The sequence below is a fragment of the Serinus canaria genome, chromosome 2 (assembly GCF_022539315.1).
Source record: "Serinus canaria isolate serCan28SL12 chromosome 2, serCan2020, whole genome shotgun sequence".
NCBI lineage: Eukaryota > Metazoa > Chordata > Aves > Passeriformes > Fringillidae > Serinus > Serinus canaria.
The window spans coordinates 20622095-20643856 of NC_066315.1; the positions used below are offsets into that span (position 1 = coordinate 20622095).

Genomic DNA, 21762 nt, shown 5'->3' on the forward strand with positions numbered 1-21762 from the left:
TCCTCAGAGATCAATTCCCAAATATCTAGCATATCTGTACAACATGGAAGTTCTACCCTTACCCTGAATGCTATTATATTAACTGGAAAATTTCAGTATGCAGTTCCTCATTCCAGAAAATCTGAATCTCAGTAAAAGCCTACAAGAAGAAGACATTGAAGAGGTAATGCAGAACACAGTAGCTACTTTCACAGGGCTCTGCTGTGGGTCTTTATTGTGTGTAAATTTGAGAGGTAAGTTGCTCTGCAGAAGAAAACTTAAGGGTTCAGAGAGAACATCAACTTCCACCACTGCCTCCCAGAAGACTATGGCAAAGCAGAGTGGAACTTCCTTGCTCCCATTCTGCTGCATTGACACTGATGTTCAGCAGACAACACCAAGCATGGTGACTCTCCTGTTTTAAAAGGGGTTTAAATACTAGAATTGTAGCAAAAGGGCAAGTTAGTCTTTTCTAACCCCCACTCCAGCCAAAGTCTTCATGTAGCTTCTGTAATACCAACAAGCCTTTGGGAACTAGTTTTTCCTGGAAAAATAAGTTAATGCACCAAGCCAGCTGTTAACTCTGCAAGGTGCTGTCTCAGATAAGGGCTCACATGAACTATTTCTCTGCTACATAAGTACTATGTTTTATAAAGCCAAGTTTTAAGGTACTTCAGGCATTCTGACATTTAGTAACTGCATTAACTAGCATTTGGAAGCAAGATTAATATTTATTAGCTTGAAGTATCATATTTTATTCAAGTGATATCATAATACATAATGCATCTGCCAGTTATAATCCATTTTAATTGGTTCCAAAACCTAAGCAGTAAATAAGTAAGACAGTTTATCTAGTTAAACTGAAAAAACAGCATTCCACATAGCCAGTACTAAAGATGTCAACCGTATAAGAATTCCAGCATTATGTTGTTATGGCTTTCCAGAAAGTCATGAAGTTTAACAAATTAAAACACATCAAGAGCCATTTTCCAAAGATTTATTGAAGTAGCGACAGGTTGCTCATACTGTGCTGGAAAAAGCAGTTTTATTGAATTCAGATACTTAAAAACAGTATTGCAGCACAAGATATTGCTATTTGTAAACTAGACTCCATTGTAAACTCTAATCCTTCAGGGAGAGTCAGTTTGCAAGATCTAAGACCTATTTCCTAGCATAATCATCTTGCGCTCATGGAAAAACTGCAGAAAGGCACTTGAAAGCTGTTTCTTCCTTTAAGACATGGACTTTTTCAATCTTGCTGGTAAGAATTTCTCCTTTAGTAAGACTGCATCTTCATTTTAGCTTTACTCCAAGTCATCATGATGCTGGGAAGTTTCATTAATAACCTAGTGAAAAACAGAAACACTTGCATTAAGTTTTAGTAGGAAGATTTTTGAGGGTTTTTTAAGAATTAGAATTAGAAGTGAAACATCCAAAATACGAACAAGTGGGTATCAGCTCTCACTTATGAGAAATTCTAGTTTGTAAAAAGCATACAGACACCATTCAAGTGTTATTTACTTACACCAACAACAGCATCTTATCCTAAGCAAGTAAAGTATCTCTGTTTACTGTCATTTGTTTTCCTATGGAAATCTATTGAGAATTTGCTAAGTCAGCTGAACTTAAATACTCAATACACAGGTAACAGTAACCAACCTAAAGTTTAACTATCAGATGAATTTTGATGTTTTTTTCCAGAGAAACCTGTTTGCTATACCTATATGTTCACACAGCTTGGAATGCCAGTTGCTGTTCTACTCAATACTTACTACCACATACAAGCTGCAGTAAGCAGTAGGCAAGCTTAAGAATTTAAGGTTACCAGCTGTGATAGAAATAAAATTAAAGTTAGCACCAACCTGTCCATCTCTAGTTTCGACGGTCTTAATTAGAAGTGTTCTCTTTGAGTGAGTGTCAACCATTGGCTGAGACTCAATGTTGGTTTCTGCAGAAGAAGATGTATTATTACCAATAGTCTAGATGAAGTGCCTCCTCAAAGAAATGAGGTGTAACAGATTTCAGTGTCTACTTTCAGAATCCCAATTTAGTATACAAAAGAAGTCTCCTGCTCTGAATAAGCCAGGTCTTCTACATTTTTCTCTCTGTGCCCCTTAAAGCACTTTCAGCAGGTATCCAAACTAATTACTTGCTATGTACCAATATTTTAAAATATGTGTCCAGGAACAAAGGAGCTGCTACCATCCAAGGTTAAGTAGTTGCAAATACTGTAGTTGGATCCAAGGAAAGTGTTCACAACCAACTGCACTTATACAAGTTCAAACACCAGCATAAAAGGAACTACTCAGAACCCTCATGCTAATTATAGAGCAACTGCCTGAACTAAAATAGCGAAACAGCTTACCTCTCAGGTTCAAAGAAGTAAAGGTTGGAATAGGCATGTTAATCCTGAAGGGAAAAAAGAAATGGATAAAATCAGATATGGGTATAAAGTATCTTCTAGTAATTTCTTGCTTTAGAAAAGTGTTTGCATGTGATTACCTGCTCTCTTCACCCTCCAGCAGTTTTCTGTAGGTGGCAATTTCAATATCAAGAGCCATCTTTACATTCAGCAGGTCCTGGTACTCGCGAAGATGGCGAGCCATTTCTTCCTTCATGTTCTGAATCTCATCCTGCAGACGCCCAATAGTGTCTTGGTAGTTAGCAGCTTCAACAGCAAAATTCTCCTCCATTTCACGCATTTGGCGTTCCAGGGACTCATTCTGGAAGAGAATAGTGAAATCAAGCACTGCTGCAGTTCAGTGACTCTTCCCCACCTTCGAGACCCTCAACATTTTAAAGAAGGAAAATTGTGTTACATTAGCATCCTTTCTAAAAATGCCCAGACATGTCCCAAATTTGTCATGTCCTTATCTTCCCTTTGCAGAGTCAAGGAGAGTTATTCTATGGCGTGATCTGAGGTGCGCCACATATTTGTTGTGCCAGGTGGCAAAGCCATCCTTTACACTAAACCCAACACATGCAGTTCAAGTCAGCACGCAGGCAGTCCTTAGTAGAGGAGATTTGCAGGTGTGCTAAACACTGTCACATCTATTTAAAGCCTGTCTTTAAAGGAGTAATGTTTTAGCAACAGTAAAATATGCACCTTTCACTGCTCCTCCAGGTTTTTTTTATAACTTTATCTGTACCTGACAGACAAGGCATAAACACTTTCAGAAAGTGCTAAATAAACAGTGAATATTACAGCAAGAGAATGAACTTATTGTTTACAGCTTAAGACTGATTCAGTGTATCAATCTAGCCAGTGCACTGTTGTGCATACACACAAAATGAGCCCACAGCATCCTTTTCAAAAAGTATTAATATGCTGCTGAATTGCATGGCAAATTACCTGCATTCACATCCAAACTGACAATTAAACTGCAGTGCAGTGCTTAAAGCTGCAATGAAGAACAACTACTGTCTTCTACTTACGCTTCCCTTAAGAGCATCGACTTCGCAGGTGAGAGACTGGATCTGTCTGCGGTACTCATTGGCTTCCTGCTTGGCCTGGCGCAGGGCATCGTTGTTCCTGTTAGCAGCTTCAGAGAGATCTGCAAACTGGAAAACCCCAGTCTGGTTAGCATAACACTTCAACAGAAATAGTGAAACAGACCTTCCGTGGACACAGCAGTTGAGGACAAGTGGAGGTATTACAAGGGTTAGCACCTGAAATGCTTAAATATTAGTATTAAAGTGCCTCTCTATTTCTAAATGTTATAGTAGAATTCATAGCAAACTTTCACACTTGTTTTCCTGCCCTGTACATTTCCCATCTTTTTACTAATTTCTCCAGGACGAAAAGACTCCCAGTGTGCACCCATTACTTTGCTGCTGTAGTTATGGCACAAAATGTTTTCCGTTGTACCCTTCCCAGACTAGGATTTAAAAAAAGACTTTGTGTCATGGTTATGTTCATGTCCATTAGAAAGACAGAGGGAACAACAAGTGCTACAGCAAAGCTGTTAAACAGAATTAGTTCCAATGCCTGATGCATTTTACTTACTTTGGACTTGTACCACTCTTCAGCTTCCTGAAGATTCTTAGCAGCAACACTTTCATACTGTTGGCGAACATCACGCAGGGCAGCAGTAAGGTCAGGCTTAGAAACATCCATATCAATTTGGATGTGCTGTTCCTGGAGCTGGGCCTGCAATTCTCGGATTTCCTTAGAGAGAAGCAGACACTCAACATTATTGCTCAAAAGCACTCAGATCATACATGGGTGGGGACTCTGGGACAGAACCAGCAAAGAGCTTCCTTGCTAGACAGTCTGCATCTACACCTCATTTCTCAGCTTACCTCATCATGAAGTTTCTTCAAGAAGACAATCTCCTCTTGCAGGGACTCAACTTTGCGCTCAAGATCAAGACGTGCCAGAGAGGCATTGTCAACATCCTGACCAGAGAGAAGAACAATTCATAAGCTTACAAAACTGATGTAGGAAAGTCTCTTACTGCAAGTTTAGCAGCATACAGACTGATGCTACATCTGAGATTTTGACACGACAATAGGAAATCAAAAGCTGTAAAAAACGTTTTTGCCACCTTAGCCATAAACCTTAGATATGCACCTTTATTGTGAATATGAAAACTATACCACCTATGTTGATTACATGTTTGCTGACATGCTGCTAAGCATGATCAAGAGCACACAGATCATAGTGGGTGTAAATCCTTCAAGTACTTGCGTCAGAAGTCTGCAGTAAGTGCTTCTAGCTTGACTACACTGACAAAGAGTTGCACTTTGCAAACTTACACTCTTTTCAGTGGGGCTTAAAAGTGCAACACATGACATGCTGCCAGGCCTATCAGTGGGCTTAACTTGATGAAAAAGCACAGAGCCCCCCTTAGGTACACAAACCATACTTTTAAAGCATACTTGTAAAGCTGGTGAGGTATGTGTAAGAACTGCAGTATTCACAATGCAGGTCAACAGATCTCCCTTGAGAAAAAGACGGTGTGAGCATAAACACAAACTGAGCTACTCATCATTGCCTACACCCTCTCAGTTGCTGGCAAAGGCTCCACCTTTTGCTGCACAGAGATAGTCTTAATCAACAGAAAAAATTCATTTAGAGCACAACAGAAGACACGTCATGAATGTTATAAGGGAACAACTTGAATTAGTTCAAAAATATAAGACTAAATATTGATTGGCAACTTCTTACATTTTGAATGTGTAAGGCATTTATTTTGCAAAGGGGAAGATTATTCCTTTCACACTAGTTACATACACAGCCACATGCTTGTGCTCACAGGGTATTAACATATCAGGTTCTCACAGCTTACTCTAAAGCTATTTTGGATTGCCCAAAGCATAAGCATTCCTAATCAGCAGCTCTCTTTCTTATGGCACCTTTGAAATAAAGAGTGTTTTCTTCAGACTCCTAGAAAGCCTTTCCTTGGATCACTTCTACTCTGGGGCAAGGTCCTTGCTCCAGAAGAATTATTCTGTTTACTTTATCCAGCAAAATAACCCTTTCATGCATCATTCCATAACTTTTCTATCAATTCCAGTTTAACACCCACAGTTCATATCAGCTCTGTTTTTCAGTTCAGGGAAAGAATTTCTTAATTAATTTTTTCTCCTTCCCCCCAAACACCTCATGATCATTCTGGCAGAAAATTACATGGCTATGTCCCAACATGTTTACATAACTGGCCAGACAACCAAAGATTTTCTAGAGGATTTTGCAGAAATCTTTACCCTGAAGGCTATTTTTTAATAACAACTGAATAGCTACAGGATTTTAGGACCTTTTAGTAAACTGAAAGCAATTTAAACTCAAGACAATTACAATATGTGGCATGTACTTTACTATATGCTATCATTTATGTATTCCCTATCACTAAAATTCAATGTTTCAGTAGTTCCCAGATGTGTGGAGAACCACATAAATGAATTGGCTACTTGTAGCCTGAACAAACAAGTACAAGTCATAGATACACACAGTTAGAGTACGTGCTGATTTTATCCTAGGAGCTTCTTCAATGCAAGCCACACATTTTGCAGGGTTGAGCATCCATGTTTACTTTAGACAAACCTCATGTTAGCCAGGACCTGACCTGTTAGGCTTGCCACAGGTTCAGGACCTATTCCTTGTTGCTAGACTAGCTGGCAAAGCTGCAGTAACTTTCTCACTGTGATACTTGTCCTGCCCCAAAAGGAAAGTCCTCACTGAACTTTTACATATGCTTTATGCAGGACATCCCTCAGCACATGAGTAAAATCACATCTTTGTCCAGAAGAAATAAATTGAAATTCAGTTCATATGAGCTGGACAGTCTCTGAAACTGGCAGCTTTTGCAAATAAAAGCTTAAGTTCAAATATTTGTTCTTTATTTTAAAATACTGAAGTACACAACTGCTCCATCAAGTAAAAAGTATCTTTGATGATCCATTAGAACACCAAAGCACCTGCTGAAGTGATCCAAATCTATACAACTAAACAACTTTCCAGTGGAAAAATATAATGATTTAATAGAAAGCTGTGCATTGTTTTAAAATGGAAAGCACAACAGGATATTTCAGCTTCAGTGTTCTGTGAATTGAATTTCACTTTCAGAAGAACAAAACTTGCACTGAAAGAGATTTAGGTTTCAAAACCTACATGTTAACTCCATCCTTGCCAGTAAGGAAAAAATAGGTAAGACTGATGTTCAAATCAAGCATACCAGCACGCACCAGTTATGTCATGAGTGGATTAAGTGTGGAGTTTCCATAGACAATTATTTGCATTTCTTATGCACAAGCTACAGCTTAGGAGGTTAAATGGATCCAATTCTGACTGTCCTGCATGCACACATCTGCTGGAGGCTGAGCTTCTGAGTGACCCCTTTCCAAATACAGGGAAGAGCTGGATAACGAGTGTGGGGTGTGCACAACAAGCCAAGTTCACTTTAAAGCCCAGAGACTCCATAAGATTCTGGACTGAAATACAGACATGCCTGAAGTGCACCAATTAAATATGAAAGATCATGTAAAGGCCAACCTTAAGTCAACTGATCCTTCATCTGAATTCAGCAATGAATGAGAGTAGATGAGGTTACCCAAAACTTAAGTTAAATGCTCCTTCATAGAACTTCACACTACAGTAAATTGTCTTAGCACTCATAAAAACCAACCAAACCATAAGCTTAAAATAAGGCAGTATCTCAAGACTGTTGTTTAAAACTTCTGTCCCCTGAATGCCAGTGGAGACTAAATTCCCAGGCTCTGAATGGGAGTAGGTGTTTCAGTTTCCTCACACTATCTCTTGAACACACCTGCTGTCCTTCAAGGACTGTAAATATACTGCAGTCAAAAGCCTTTCCCAGGCAAACGCTAACAATCAAGTGCTGATTTCCTGAACAGTGACTTCTGTTAATGCCTATGAAGAGCTCTGGGACAAAGTCAGCCTGTACCCAGCTGCCTGGTGATAAGGGCAGTCACTTCCAGTCTGAAAGAATGCTAGCAATGCTGCTTTACACCAGGAGTTTTAGGGAAGAGACCTTGTTTTGAGAAGGCACATTCCTAAATATCTCTTAGTCCAAACAGGGCTTAATCTAAGTTGAAAGCTGGTTTTACACAAGTGAAAACTTGAGCTTAAGAATTTTAGAACACTGTTTGCACAGTTGTTTCTGGTTGTCATGTAGATTTACTTTATCTGGATAACATCATGGCATCCTACAAAGACTAAACTCTAACATAACTTGTTTCCTAGGTTAACATTTTTGTTTTACAGAGCATTAAATTTCATGTTCTTAATGGACACCCAGAGGAGGCAAGCTCAATCCTGTGACCTCGCCCCAAGGAACATATTGTCTACATCTTGTCAGCAGACAACACCCACATAAACTCAAATTTGAAACTGTTGCCCAGTAATGCACTGACCAGTGATTCATCAAAAAGGACTTCTGCTTTGTACAAAAACTGGCCCATAACAGACACATTTCGCTAGAAATATTCCCGCACCATTACACATTTAGTAAGAATGCAGCCCACTGCGCCCTCCCCTCCGACACAAAGGGATCTATTATTTCAATCTGCTGCCACCACACTTGCCATAATGCCTGTATCTGCATTCCACGGTGAATCCCATAGAAACCATTAATACCCTTCAGCCAAGCGAGCAGATGGCCCCCTTTCACTTTTATTGGATCGGAAAGTGATTCCACGTTGGGGTGTTTTTTGTAAAAGGGGCTAGACTCGGATAAAGCCGGACAATAGTTTACCTCCCCTCCCCTCAGACTGCAGCATCCCCCTAAAGAAAACACGGAGGGCTTGCGTGAGAACTGACGGAACCTCTTTGTGCAAGGAAAGCAAACTCCTGCACTCCCACCCTCCGCCCCAGGCGCAGCCACCACCTCCTCGGGCCCCTCCCTCCTCCACCACCGCTAACCTGTCTGAAGGACTGCAGGGTGTTCTCGGCCTCCTCCCTCTGAAGCATCTCCTCCTGCAACCTGTAAGGGGCAAGACGGCAGTGAGGAGGGAACGGGGGTCCCCCAAATCGCCCAGCCTCCCGCCCGCCCGGTACCGCTCGGGATGCTCCGGGGCTGCCTCCGCGCCAAGGGACAGGGCGGCGGGGAGGCAGCGGGACGCGGCGGCAGCCCGAACCCGCCTTCCCCAGGCACACTCACTTCTCCCGCAGCCGCATGATGTCGTCGGCGAGGTTGTCCCGCTCCACTTCCACTCGTGCCTTGTCGTTGGTGAGCTGGTCCACCTGTCGCCGCAGCTCCCGCATCTCCTCCTCGTAGAGGTCGCCCAGGCGGGACGTGCCCTTGCCCTTGAGCTGCTCCAGCTCGGCCAGTAAGATCTTGTTTTGCTGTTCCAGAAAGCGCACCTTGTCGATGTAGTTGGCGAAGCGGTCATTAAGCTCCTGCAGCTCAACCTTCTCGTTGGTGCGGTTCGCCTTAAACTCCGTGTTGATGGCGTCGGCTAGGGTGAAGTCCACGGAGTCGTGGAGCCGCATGGGCGGCATGCTGCTCCGCAGCCGCACCGACGTCGTCTTGGCAGCGTACATGCCGCCGGGCGAGGCGGACACGTACCGGGCGCTGCTGGGCCGCAGGGCGCTGCCCAGCGAGTACCGGCTGCTGGACGTGATGTAGCGGGTGCCGGTGCTGGGGCGGCTGCCCCCGCCGAACATGCGCCGGTACGAGGAGTTTTTCGTGCTGATGCTCATTGCGACGGCGGCGCGGGCTTTGTAATCCGGGAGCAGAGCGGGACGACCAGGGTGTGCGGCGAAGAAGGGCGGTGGCTGCGGCCAGGGCCCCTTCTTATGGGCGCCGCGAACCCGCCCCGCCGAGCCCGCCCCGCTCCGCCCCGCCCGCGGGGAAGGGGCGGTGGCCGCGGACACAAAGACGGCGAGCGGGGCGGTTCGGCTCGGCCGGCGGGGTGCGGAGGGTGGGCGGCAGCTTCTGCTGTGGCTGAGTCCCCGGAGGCTGGCAGATTTCCGCCGGGGCTGCGGGACGTGGCAGGGCGGTGTCCCACACAGGGGGCGCGGGGAACCCCGGCACGGCGCGCCCGGGGAGGACAGGGTGACAGCAGCGGCATCTTCGGCGTCGCTGAAATGGGCACTGGGTTTACCCCTCTCATCTCGTTGTCCCCCTCCAGAGTGAGCGCGGTGGCTGCAAGAAGGGGTTGGCAAGTTTAATGTCACAGGTCTGGCAAAATACTCCGAATAACCTATTAAAACCCCTCTATAGGTATAGTGTATATTTATCTAGATATCTTTCTAAGAACCTTTCCTTTACTTTTGAGTTTTCCAAAAGAGTAAGATCAGGGAAAAATTATGCTAACTATTCACAAAGGGCTGCCAAGTGTTCAAAATAAGCTGCCAGAAAATAATGTATGTGTTTCTTTAGCTGCCTCCCATGATAGCAATCTCAGCTCCTGTGATTAAGAATGAACTTTACAGGTTAAATATGTTTTCCTTGTAGCTGGGTAAGCAGTTACATGCCTAAGGCTTAATTCTGCCATTATTGTAATAATGATCCCAGGAATAATTTAGGAGGGTTTTGTGTGGACAGTACATTATTGAAATTGCCCCATCCAGGATCCAGCTCCAGGAAAATAAGTAGGATAGTAGCAGGCTTGATTTTAACAAAGGTTTGTTTCTCCACTTCTGTACCCAACAGACTTTGCTATTAATTTTGGTAGGCATATGGTCAGAGTCTTAGGAAACACCCAGCAAAATGATAATTGTTCATTAACTATGATCTGCAAGTACATACAAATATGTGTAAAATAAAAGGCCAGACAAAAATCCCAGTGTTTTTAGAGCAATTTTACTATCAAAATGGGACTACTAGCAATGGAAAAGAGTGATGTAGGTAGTACAGGGCAATAGCAATGGCATAAAAGTTAACAGAGAAAAACTTTGAGTAGCAGTTGATTGTTTCAGCATGAATGCAGAGGTTGCTTAAGGAAGATGACAGAATCTCTGCCATTTAGATAACATTAAACTTGAGTGGCCAAAGCACGACTCACATTCTGAAATTCTGCACTGATGCATCAGGTAAGGGACACTTTTCTCTCTGCTATGGGAAGTGAGTGATACATTGTAGACATATTATCTGTAATGTATTGCTTCAGCACTTAGGGGATGCAAAACTACCATTGATTTTTGATTCTTTTTAGCTTGCAGTCCTGCAGGAAGAAATATCTTCACTGGAAGTGCTGACAAACCTGAACATGAACAGTGGGTAAAGAAAAAGGTAATCTTCACACCTCAGTTCACAGTAGTTAACTTTTGTACTTCATTTAATGTACTTTACAAGGAAGAATGTGAACCTATGTATTTTATTAAAGATCTTGTTTATTTGAAGGAAATTCTGCTTTGCTTTCATTCTGTTGGCAACCAGAAGTGCAGGAATGCAGTTTGTATCTAAAAGTAAGTCCCTGAGGTTTTAATTTCTTTTGTTCACTGAAGTTTAGTCAAGTAAAGGAAGCTGACAAGGTTGAGCTACTGAAGTGCTTGCAGTATAAGTCCTGGGCTACAGCTCATTCCATTCACCCACTGAATAAGAGGCAGAGGTCACACAGCATTCCTGAGGCTAAGGGCTCCCAAAGCCCAGCCTGGACGCTGTTGTGCTGCCCAGCCCTCTCGGAGGTCTATTTAAGCCATCAAGTTTGAGCTGTAAGCCTTTGAGAGCCCTGGCACAGAAGTACATACTCATTCTGTGAGGAGGCAAAAAGCAAAACAGCACATAACCAACACTCTCACAGATTAAAGATGCTGTACTCAGAAATACTGATAGCTTTGGTTGACTGTTGTTTTTTAAGGGTGTGCTAGTGCCCCATCTGTTTTTCCTAACAGAGTACAACTTATACTTCACAAAATCTTCAATGGCACACATATGCAAAAATCATCCTCATTCAGAAATGCTTTGCCCCTAAAATCCAAGGTATTTGTTTTAGTAAATATGACCTACCCATTTCACGTTTCAAGTGTAATTTCCATATATTTATGTCACTGCTGCCATATGTGCTCTTGGACACTTGCCTATTTCTGTGTCTCAGTATGTAATGTTCAGATATTGTTGGCTGTTGGGACTACAGTAAACCTTTAAGTGCCTTTTGCTTGTTGGCACTTACACAGATGCAGGAATGGAAGAAGTTGTAAGTTTCTTGTAAGCTGTAATAAATTTAACACACATTTGCATAGCAAACCCCCAAGGGGATTAAAACATGTCCCCTTGAAATGCAAAAAGATCTCTCCTGTCCTTCTCATTAGAGATTCTGTCTCGGTGTAGCCATAAAAATCACAGGGTGTGTATTTGAATGGAAATGAAATCACAGTAATGTCTAGTTTCATGGAAAATGCTATGGGACTCTCAGAGGCAGTGGCTGATGGAGATTTTGACCACTTCTGACATGAAGATCAGACAGCTAAGAGCATCACTCAGCACCACGTTGGGGATTATTCATAAACTATTGGTTGTCATCTGTGCTGTTTACTGCAATGCCTTCCCTTGCAATTCCAGTGTGCAGTCATGCAGCTGCCCGGTTAGCCATCACCTCTACAGAAGTAGATTACAGGTAATGGCACTCTTGAAAAAACAAACAGGTATTTTTATCACAAGAGTTTCAGTTCAGACTGAAGTTTTCTTTTATGTCTTTTTTTTGGTGGCCTTTTTTTCCCCAGAAAATTATGTGTTGGTTACTGCCAGGAATGAAATATGGAACCAAGTTCTAGAAATTTAGCAAAAAGACACCTGTATTGTGTGTAACTTTCATTAATGGGGAAAGTGGATATGCATAGAGAGAAGGTACGGGTGCCTGAATGGCTTTATCCTACATGTTGGTCGTACTTAAAATTAAAAAGTCCATATAACAGAATTTTTACTATTTCCTTGCAAAAATATCTGTTGGTCTGAAAACATCATAGAAAAGACTGGCATGCACTTCTTTTTTCATTTTTTAAATTTACCATTTAATTTAAGCAGTAAGAAACGAGACTAATTTAGTCCAAATATTGAATGTGCTTTCCAGTTACATAAACCTGGACTGCTGATGTGAATAAACCTGATAAACCTGATGTGAATGCTTTTCTTAATCAGATTTATGCTCTTTTTCTAAAGTTTCTGCTTCCAAGAGGTGAAGAAAGATGCATAAAGATTAAATACCCATGAAAAAATATCCTGCCATGCAAATACAATAAATGTTGTGTCAGTACCATACAGCAACCATAAGCCCAGGAATGTATGGGGCTGTAGAGGCATTCTTTCACACATCCCCTGCACCATGACTATTAAACAACCTCTGGGCAATAGGGACATGTTTTAACATGAGGAAATAAGAGACCCTTAATACCCTACAGACAATTGAACTGGAGGAACACTGTAGTGCTCAGCCAGAGTAAGTGCTGTGGCCTATCACTGAGTGACTGCTGTGGCGTTCACTGTCTAAGAACACCTTCAGCCATGGCCTAAAGCACAAAGACTGCTATGATTTTGAAAACAGAAAGGTCCATGTTAAAAAAAAAAAAACAAAAAACCAATTCTGGCTCTAATCTTCAGCTGGGAGAAGTCCCTTCCTTTAGTTGAGAGACAAGTGTAAGGAAGGCCAGTGCATCTAGGGAAGTGAGGGTTTTTCTGAACCCTCATAATGCATCTCCCTGCATTCTGACTAGGAGAAGCTGATTTGGATTTCTGAGTATCACCAGGCTGCAGAACATCTAAATGTTCCAGCACTGAATTCCTCTTTTTTGAGTAACTTCCTTGACTAATTTTTGTCTTGATAAATAAACTGGCTAATTCTTTTATGAAATTTATTTTTAAAATTATGTTGCCTATTGTCATTGCCAGCGTTACAAAGCATATCAAATTGGTATGACTAGCTGCTGATTTTTTCAATTAAATGACTAGGCTCTATACTCCAAACTAACCAAGTCTTCTATTTTAATGTATAATGAGCTATACGAAACTGGCAGGGGTTTCATTATTAAGGAAGTGATTTGAACATGAGTCAAGCCACCCTGTTGCACGATTTACATTTCCAAAGAAATATTATTGTCATGCATGAGGTGCCTCTCTACTATGGTTTCTAATTGCCAGAATAGGAAGGTTTTTGTATCAAAATAGGACATTTCTGTACCAAATCAGGTGCTCATTTTCAAAGCCACTACTGTGCCCTGAGGTTGTCTCAAACGCCATGCACACCTCTAGGAACAGAGAAGAGTTTTTAAGCTCCATCACAAATACAGCAATTTATATAATCCATCCCTTAAAAACAACAACAACAACAAAATTAAGAATGACACCCTGTCTCACTTCATTTAACATCAATAACACTGATTGCTGAATGGCAGCAATACAATTAGCAATGACTGGGCCATACAGAATGAGGTTTTCCAAACTGAGAAGAGATTTGGCATGGCTTAAGGCTCAATGCTCAACGTGAAACTCTTTAAGCAGAAGAAATTTTCAGAATACACAAAGTCTCCCAGTCTTGATTTTGGGTGCCCCAAAATAGATAATTTGAAATTTTATCTCTCCACATCCTTGTTTCATGAAATTTGTATATTGTCAAAGATCAAGAAATTGTTCAAGGATCATGATAGGCACTTTATAAGGACCATTTATCTTAAATATCAGACAAAATATTTGAATTAAGCAGCTCAAGTTTTCAGGAGAATCAATGCAAAATGCATAGTGTAGCTTTTTTTATGTCTTTGCCACACTGCTGACCTGGCCATCTTGGCCTTGCTCAGCACTACGTTGCAATTCCTGCAGCAAACTGTTGGTTCAGGTAGAAGTCAGCAGTGGGGACGAACAGTTACTTGTCACATTACAATGGGAAGCACTGTCTTGGTTCACTGTTTTAAGTTTTGAGGTTGCAAACTTTTTCAAGGATGAGTCATCCATCCATCCATCCATCCATCCATCCATCCATCCATCCATCCATCAATCCTCTCTTTGAGAAAATCAAAAAAGAAGTGATTTTTGTATGCCATTAATGAACCCTGTCAGTTAAACACTTACTACTTCTTTTTGGCCAAGCTTTTTCAACTCAAACTGCTTATAAAGAGCTCCTCTAGCCAAAACACAATTAAATCTGAGAAGTGATTTCATTCTTTTCTCTCCCTCAGTTTCATCATTTACACAAAGCATAAATAGCATAATGTTTTCATGCCATGATATACCAGGAAATGATGATCTTTCTGAGGAAGTGGCAGGACACAGCAATGGAATCATTAATTGCGTGTAGCAATTGTTCCATTCTTCCTTTGAGATGCCCAGGACAAGCAGAACAGTACTAGCTCCTTGAAGGCCAAGTTTTTAGTGGATTCCCCAGTCCAAGTTCTTGTGCCAAATCCTTGGTTCCAATGAGACTCATAAACTGAGCATATTTTGTTTTAACCATTCTGGGATTAATTGGCTCCTTTCAAAGGGAAGAGGCGGTGCTGCACACACCCCAAAGCTGAGAAACTGAGTTGCTAAAAAGACCTTCTGTTTTTGCAGACAGCAGGTTTTGCCAGCTTTATGCCTAATTTTCAAGCATAAATATACTCTGTTCAGTTGGGATTAAAAAGGGAAGATGATCCAGATTTAGGATGCACAATATATTGTGGGTCATAAGGAATTGAGTGGAAAATTAGTTAAATACAGAAGAGATAATGCATATGGCTGTAGAAGGAAGTGAGCAAATGTCTGAAAGAGTAGAGGGGTCCATACCTTTTAAGGTGGAACAGTGTCCTCTTTCCCAGTACAAAGACAATTCACTGTCTACCTGAAATTTTCCTTAGGAATTTGGTCTTGTATATGGTCCAATATACATACTAGGCAGAAGAGAGTATGTGTAGGATGACAGGAGAAAGGACCTCACAACTGTTCAGGAGCTTTGTAGATGTTTCAGTTTTGCTAACTCAGACTTTTGCCAGTGTTTGTAGCTGTTTCTTTGATGTGGATCAGGCATTTTTATAAACTCCATGACAGAATTTACCAGGCCTACCATGTAAGTCCAGCACATCAGGATGAAAGAACATATGGGTCAGATGTCAGGATATTTCAAAGGGAGAGGCATGGTTTGCCCTTAATATTGTAATGCCACTGATCTGCAGTTGTATTCTGAAAATAATCAACTTCTGTCACATCAAGAGGAATCTTGAGAGCTATCCCACAGAGATGAAGGACACAATACTATTGTACTACAATATACATGAAGCCTGAACTGCCAATAACAATGTGAATTATTCCCAATTTAGGTTAATTAATTACTTGAGTTTAGTATTGTTAGTTTTTGAACAACAGCGTCCTATACTCTTGGAGATGAGTGCTACATCTGACGTGGCACCAAAACTGTGATAAAATCATCCTCAGGGACTTAATCTGACACGCGGGGTTCCCAATGGACAATTCCAACAATCTCCATTGTATTTTTCCATTGATTTATGTGAAACATATTTGCTGGAGTTTTAAGCAAGCCCAACTCCCTACCGCTGAATTTTGACACTGCCAGTCCGTTCTGGCATATGTCCTGTGCAACAAGATTTCTCTTCTTCAGAAATAACTATTTTAGGCTTTCTTGGCCCTTTTAGGCTAGGCTTTTGGGGGCTTCTCTCTCCAAGCTGTCTTGGCAAAAATAACATTTAAATTTCATAGTCCTTTTTCTAAAAAAAGTTTGTTTCAACTTTAGAAAAACCTAAAGCTTTTGTTCTTAGTTGAGGGAAAAAGGAAAGGGGAAGGGGCCCCAAAAGCAGCCAAAAATTACACTGTTATATTTTTCAGAGATTTCTTTCACAATAACTTTTCAATTTTTCCTTTATTTCAGTTTATCCTTACAAAATCTCACAACTTCTTCAACTCTGTTGTTTTATTATAGACAATTTTCCAAGAGACTTTTGGGTAGATATTATATTGGTGTGTTTTACAGATATCTGTAGACATTTCCAATGCCAGAAAGAGAATATCTTAAGTATGATAACTTTCGCAATTGCAATCCATAACTTATATCAAATAGTTTTATATTAGCTTTAAAGTAACTAAATTGCAAATGCTAGCAATAGAACCAGGATGGAAGACATCTCTGTGCTGCCTAGGCACCAAGTGCTCAGCTTCTTGGGCAGATCTTACAGTACTTATACAATTTTGGTTTAATCTAATCTGAAGGTCACTCAGAAGGACCACATTTACAGCTCTGCTATGGCTATATTAAAGGTTTTCTTTCTCTCTAGAGAAAATACTCTTCTGCTGAAATCCTGCCACCATGGCAGATCTCATTTCCTGTGCTAACCAGTGCTACTGTAGTCAGAGATTAAACTCACCACATGGACTGAAAAAAAAAAAACCAACAGTTTCAGCAGGGGATGAACTCCTTAAAAGACAAAACTGCAGACCATAAAAGCATAGGTGGTACTAGATGGCCTTGTGATCAGAAGGTGTGACCAACACCAACATACTGCCACAAGTCTTTTTCAGTTTGCACAGTGTAAATTGTACAAATCATACAGGGATACCGGAGGTGAAAATTCTTGCCTTAAGCAAGAAGTTAAGAGGCATATCCAGGCTCACCAGCTGCACTTCCTTTCTTTCCCTCATCTCCCCTCCCCTCCCTTTGAGAGAGCAGCAGGGACCACATCATTTCCTCCTGCCCTTGCAAGGGAGCTGGGATCTCCCACGCCATTACCTCATCCTGAACTGATCCCCCTTTAACAAATGCCTGGCTCCGTGTCTGCTGTCACCCTTCAAAGGTCTCAGTCAAAACGCATTCACTGCACCAGCAATCTTTTGCCTGACTGCAGGGGCTTTAAAGAGCTCTGAGTCTGCTTTGTTCAATGCAGTGAATATATAGTTTTTTATATATTTTTTTTTGTCAAGCACTGGAATGTGTAAGTTCAAGAAAGTCAATAATATAATGTAAACATATGCCTCTCATCCAGCCTGAGTCACCACTGCAGGCCAAATGTAACAAACAACCCAGATTTATTTAGATTTAAATTTATTTAAACCAGAAAAGTAAAGATTTAATTAGAGAAGCAATGTCTTTTTATTCCCTTCTCCCTACAGAGTATATGCCTAGCCCCAAAACCTGAAAATAAAATCCTGAAATTGAGCTATTATTATATTTGAAAAGCAAAAGGTTAAAAATGTTTGTGTCCGATCAGTCTTCCAAATAATTTCAGCTACAAAAATTTCGTTGGTATAGAGTTCTTAGAAAATGCATTGAGAGAGACTGACAAACCTGGTGTGATGTGGTTTTCATTTCTAGTCTTGCAGATGTGTGGCATTATAAATGAAAATCATAGTCTTCCTTAGCCATACAACCACAGCCCAGCCAGCTTCCTGGAAGTACCGCCTCTGTGGTTGACAGCTACTTTTACAGAGCAGCACTTCAGCAGAAATCAACTGTGATAAATACCCTTCTGAAACATAACATCTGATAAAGATCGACTTTGATAAACTGCAAAAGGTTTTCAGTTTTATTAGTAACCTACTGGGCCAATGGTTATGGAAACATTAATTGATGCCACATGCTCTCAGTGATTTTCTTCAATTCACTGGTTGCATTGCAAGGGTATGACGTGCCTCACATTCTTTCCCAACCACAGTGATTTCTGACCCAGAATATGAGCTTTCCTTCCAGACAGCAGAGATGTTTGTATACTCTTCCTGATCCTCACTTGGGTATTTAGGAGTTTATATCGCACCTTTGGACAGAGAAGCATTTTTTATTGTTCAGCCATCAACATTGATATTTGCTAGTACGAGGTTTTGGCTGATCACTGTGAAGGCACTTTTAAACATGCAGTGTACGAGCAGAGGGAGGTTTTCCCTGCTCTCTCTCCAGTTTTTGAATATAGAGAAGATGCTCACAAAGACTTCCCAACTTCAAGTTCACTACCTTTCATCATCCAGGCTTAGGCTGAGGGGTTACATTCATGGCCTCAACAAAGCCCAGTGACAGGCACTGCAGATTGGCAGCCTCCTGTCACAGCTGGGGGTGAGCAGAGGCCCTGCTGGCTCTGCTCTGCTGCAAAGGGGAGGGCAGGGAGGAGACTTACATGTAACTGCTTATGGAGATTTGTGTGCATTTTTTGAATTATAGAAACAGAGCAGTGAAAATCTTTTCTTCTCACTTTGAGGGCAAAATGACATTGTCCAGTCCTATTTTGTAATTTTGTTTTTCAGTTGCCAAGTACAATGCAGAATCTTACGGAAGAGGGGCATGTTTGTGTGATGTTCTTGTGCACCATTGCTAATTGTAACGTTTTTAACAATTCTAAAGCATTTTAAGAAGAGAAAATATTGCAGTGGTTTCTTGTTCCTCTAACCACATGTAGCTGTTTCACTACATGTTTGTTGTATTACCAAGGCAACAATTTCAGACCAGGCATGATCATCTGTATCATACCACTCATCAGAGATGTGGGCAAACTCCAGAAACTTCTACATTGAGGAAATGATGCTCGTTGTAGGAGGCAGGAGTTTTCAAAGCTATTTCAGTGAAAACGCTGATATCACATGCTTATGTCAACAACTTTAAAAATATCATTAAAAGATCAGTTTGCTTAAAACGTATTTTACTATAAATACATTAGAGTCAAGCAAATAGCTGTTTCATCAATGCGTTATCACAGTTCTGTAGATGTGCCCATTTAGAATAAATTAGCATCATTTTAGAAAAGCCTTTCATTTGTTGTTTAAAGCCAGCTACATTGTGGAACCATAATTGATACATGAAACAGGCTATACTTGTGTCCTAAAAAATGCAGAGTCCGGAGTTGGACTTTGGACTTCCACTCTGCCATTAATCTCCTCTGTTAATAAAATTTAATGTTCATGGAGTTTTATAGGAAACCTATCCATCCTATATGCATGGAGAAGAGTAAAAAGGAGCTGTCACAATACCCAAATTTCAGTGAGTCAGAGAGATCCAGTTGGGAAATTTTGCAGATATGTGGCTGCTTTGGGGTCACAAGACAAACTTTGAGCAACATTTAGCTCACCCCATGACAATGACAGCACATGCTAGCAAGATTTTCTGATTGAAATACGAACAATTGCTTTCACAGGGCTTGCCCTCTCTCTGCCATCATTCCGGGTTTTCCTGTGAGAAGCAAGATATAAGTGGCCATGGATCTCAGCACTTCTGAGCCATTGCTCGTGTCTGAAATAAGCAGCATGCCTAAATACTATTATCTAAGTTTGGATCCAGAAAATATGGTTATTATTATGTTGACTTTACATTTTTAAAGTGAAGAACACTAAAAGTAACTGCTTCCAGATTCCCTGTTTTCATTTTGGTTCTTTTTGCAGCTGTCAATTAATAGAGAACCAGTTTAGGGCAGACACAGTTATACAGAATTATAAAAGTGACTGCTGCCAGCTGTTAAAAAATGAGCACTAGGGAAGTTTAGGTGTTTCCCATTCTTTACCAGAGGAAGCCAATAAAATCCCACTCTAGCTTATTAATTTCTTTGTTGCCAGAGTGGAGGCATGTTGGTCATGTTCTCCAGTTTACTACACTGGAAGAGGAAGTAGGTGGAGGATTTCCCCTGAGCTGGGAAGGTTCTACTGCCACCAACCAGCACTGCAGACACATCTCTGTTGCTTTTTCCATCTGACTCCACTTTTCCTATGTATGAATGGCAAAAATACCTTGGAGTCAGGGAAAGGAGAAGGAAAAACAGGTCTCAGCTCTCAGCCCTTTCTTCCTGTCTGATATTAATCACCCCAGGTATTGGGCAGCTCCAAATAAATGAACTGTTTCTGGCTGACTACAGCTCTCACTCATCACAGTATCTAGCATTGCTGTCATCTGTAGGTTATGAGAATAGTAAGACAAGAAAGTCAAACTCATTCATCAGCTTTACTGATTTCAATAGTCTAAAAGTTGCTTTTTTTTTTTTTTTTAATTTTCATCTTGCACCTATATTTTGAAGGGGTTCCACTAAAGTATATTTTCTTAGCTGATAACAACCTTGCTCTTTGTAAACCATCTTCATAATCTTGATCAATTTTCTTCAGGGCCTTCAGCATCTTTGTCCCATGACTCTTTTCTCCAGCAAGCACATTTCTAGTTTTGCTGTGCCAAATGTGATTCCATTTTCTCAGTTGTCCATCAATCACCAATGCTGGAAACCTGCATGCAGCTGGTTGCAACGCCTGCTGCTCTCCTCTGGTGTCTCAGCTGCTGCACTTCTTTTCGTGTGACATAGACTTGGACTTGTTTTAGTCACCTGCCATGGCTGACAAATAAAGCAGCAGCTCCAGACTCTGATAATGAAGATCTACAAATGAATGACAGGTGAATGACAGCACTGTTTTGAAAGAACTGGCAAGGACTGATATTTTTACTTTGAAATTTTGTTTCTAATTCCACTGTTTTCCACAGGTCACACATCCTGTATTTTGGAGGAGTGCATTGAAAGGCAGCAGACTTACCTCTTTTTTGCCCTCCAGTTTCAGCTAAAAATTCTTCCCCCACTGTAAGTCAAGAGGTGGGAGCTACTATGACATGCTGTATGAAAAAAGAACTGTTCCTTAAACCCACCTTGTTTTTGACAGGTTTCTTAAAGGCTCTACAACAATATAATTAAATCAAGAAACAAGTAGAGAAACATGTTCAGGTTTGGTTTGGTTGACTTTTAGAATTTTTTTAATGTTTCATCTTCAATTTACAAACTGAATCTGCAAACTGAGGCGTAGGTGAGCGTCTGCTTCTCTGTGGTGGGTAACCCATGTAACAGTCTGTGACGTATTTACTACGGCTGATTTATATATACACACAGACGCACAGACATATATATATATATATATATATATAGTATATGTATATGTATATATATATGTGTATATATATATATATATATATATATATATATATATATATATATATATATACACTATTTGTTTAAAAAATTGGATGCTTTGTGAGGCAACAGTGTCATTGAGCAGTCTCTTCCTTCTCAGTTAAGCAAGAAGCGTTGGCGAATAAGAGCAGTTTCATCAGTTATTTCCTTCTTTCCTGTGCGGGCTTTGAAAGGCCTTCTCGAGAACATCACTGTACGCCGAACTCTCGGAATGCCCGGGCCCACGGCACCGCTGAGGCCACCCCGGGCGGGCCAGCACAGATGTCCCCCCTCATGAGGAGCAGCCCCTCTGCCACCCCGCACAGTTATTCTCTGCCAGAGCAGCCCACACTGCTTTGGCCTGACCGACCCCCAATGGGTCAGAGCGGGCAGCGGGTGCCTCTCCCGCCCCCTCACTGCCAGGAGGGCGCAAGTGGCGGAGCCGCCCCACGGGCACCTCAGGGTGCGGCAGGGTCGGCTGAGCCGCCGGTGGCCTCCTCCTGCGGGGC

The 21762-nt window shown here is 41.3% G+C and overlaps 1 protein-coding gene across 1 annotated transcript; it reads right to left on the reverse strand.

The window, feature by feature from the left end:
- Positions 1 to 960: 960 nt before the first annotated feature.
- Positions 961 to 9142, reverse strand: VIM (vimentin). The gene is made up of 9 exons (XM_009085916.4): positions 8601 to 9142; positions 8363 to 8423; positions 4282 to 4377; positions 3986 to 4147; positions 3415 to 3540; positions 2482 to 2702; positions 2345 to 2388; positions 1842 to 1927; positions 961 to 1325 (listed from the first exon to the last, which is right to left on the reverse strand). The coding sequence occupies exons 1-9, from the start codon at positions 9140 to 9142 to the stop codon at positions 1284 to 1286; spliced, it is 1380 nt and encodes a 459-aa protein (XP_009084164.2). The 3' UTR covers positions 961 to 1283.
- Positions 9143 to 21762: the final 12620 nt, after the last annotated feature.

Excerpts from the sequence above, each read along its gene's own strand:
- VIM (XM_009085916.4), bottom strand. The coding sequence starts at position 9,142 with ATGAGCATCAGCACGAAAAACTCCTCGTACCGGCGCATGTTCGGCGGG. Across the intron at positions 4,148-4,281 it reads TGAAGAAACTTCATGATGAG|GAAATCCGAGAATTGCAGGC; the intron begins GTAAGCTGAGAA and ends CTTCTCTCTAAG. Across the intron at positions 2,389-2,481 it reads CTGGAGGGTGAAGAGAGCAG|GATTAACATGCCTATTCCAA; the intron begins GTAATCACATGC and ends TTTTCCCTTCAG.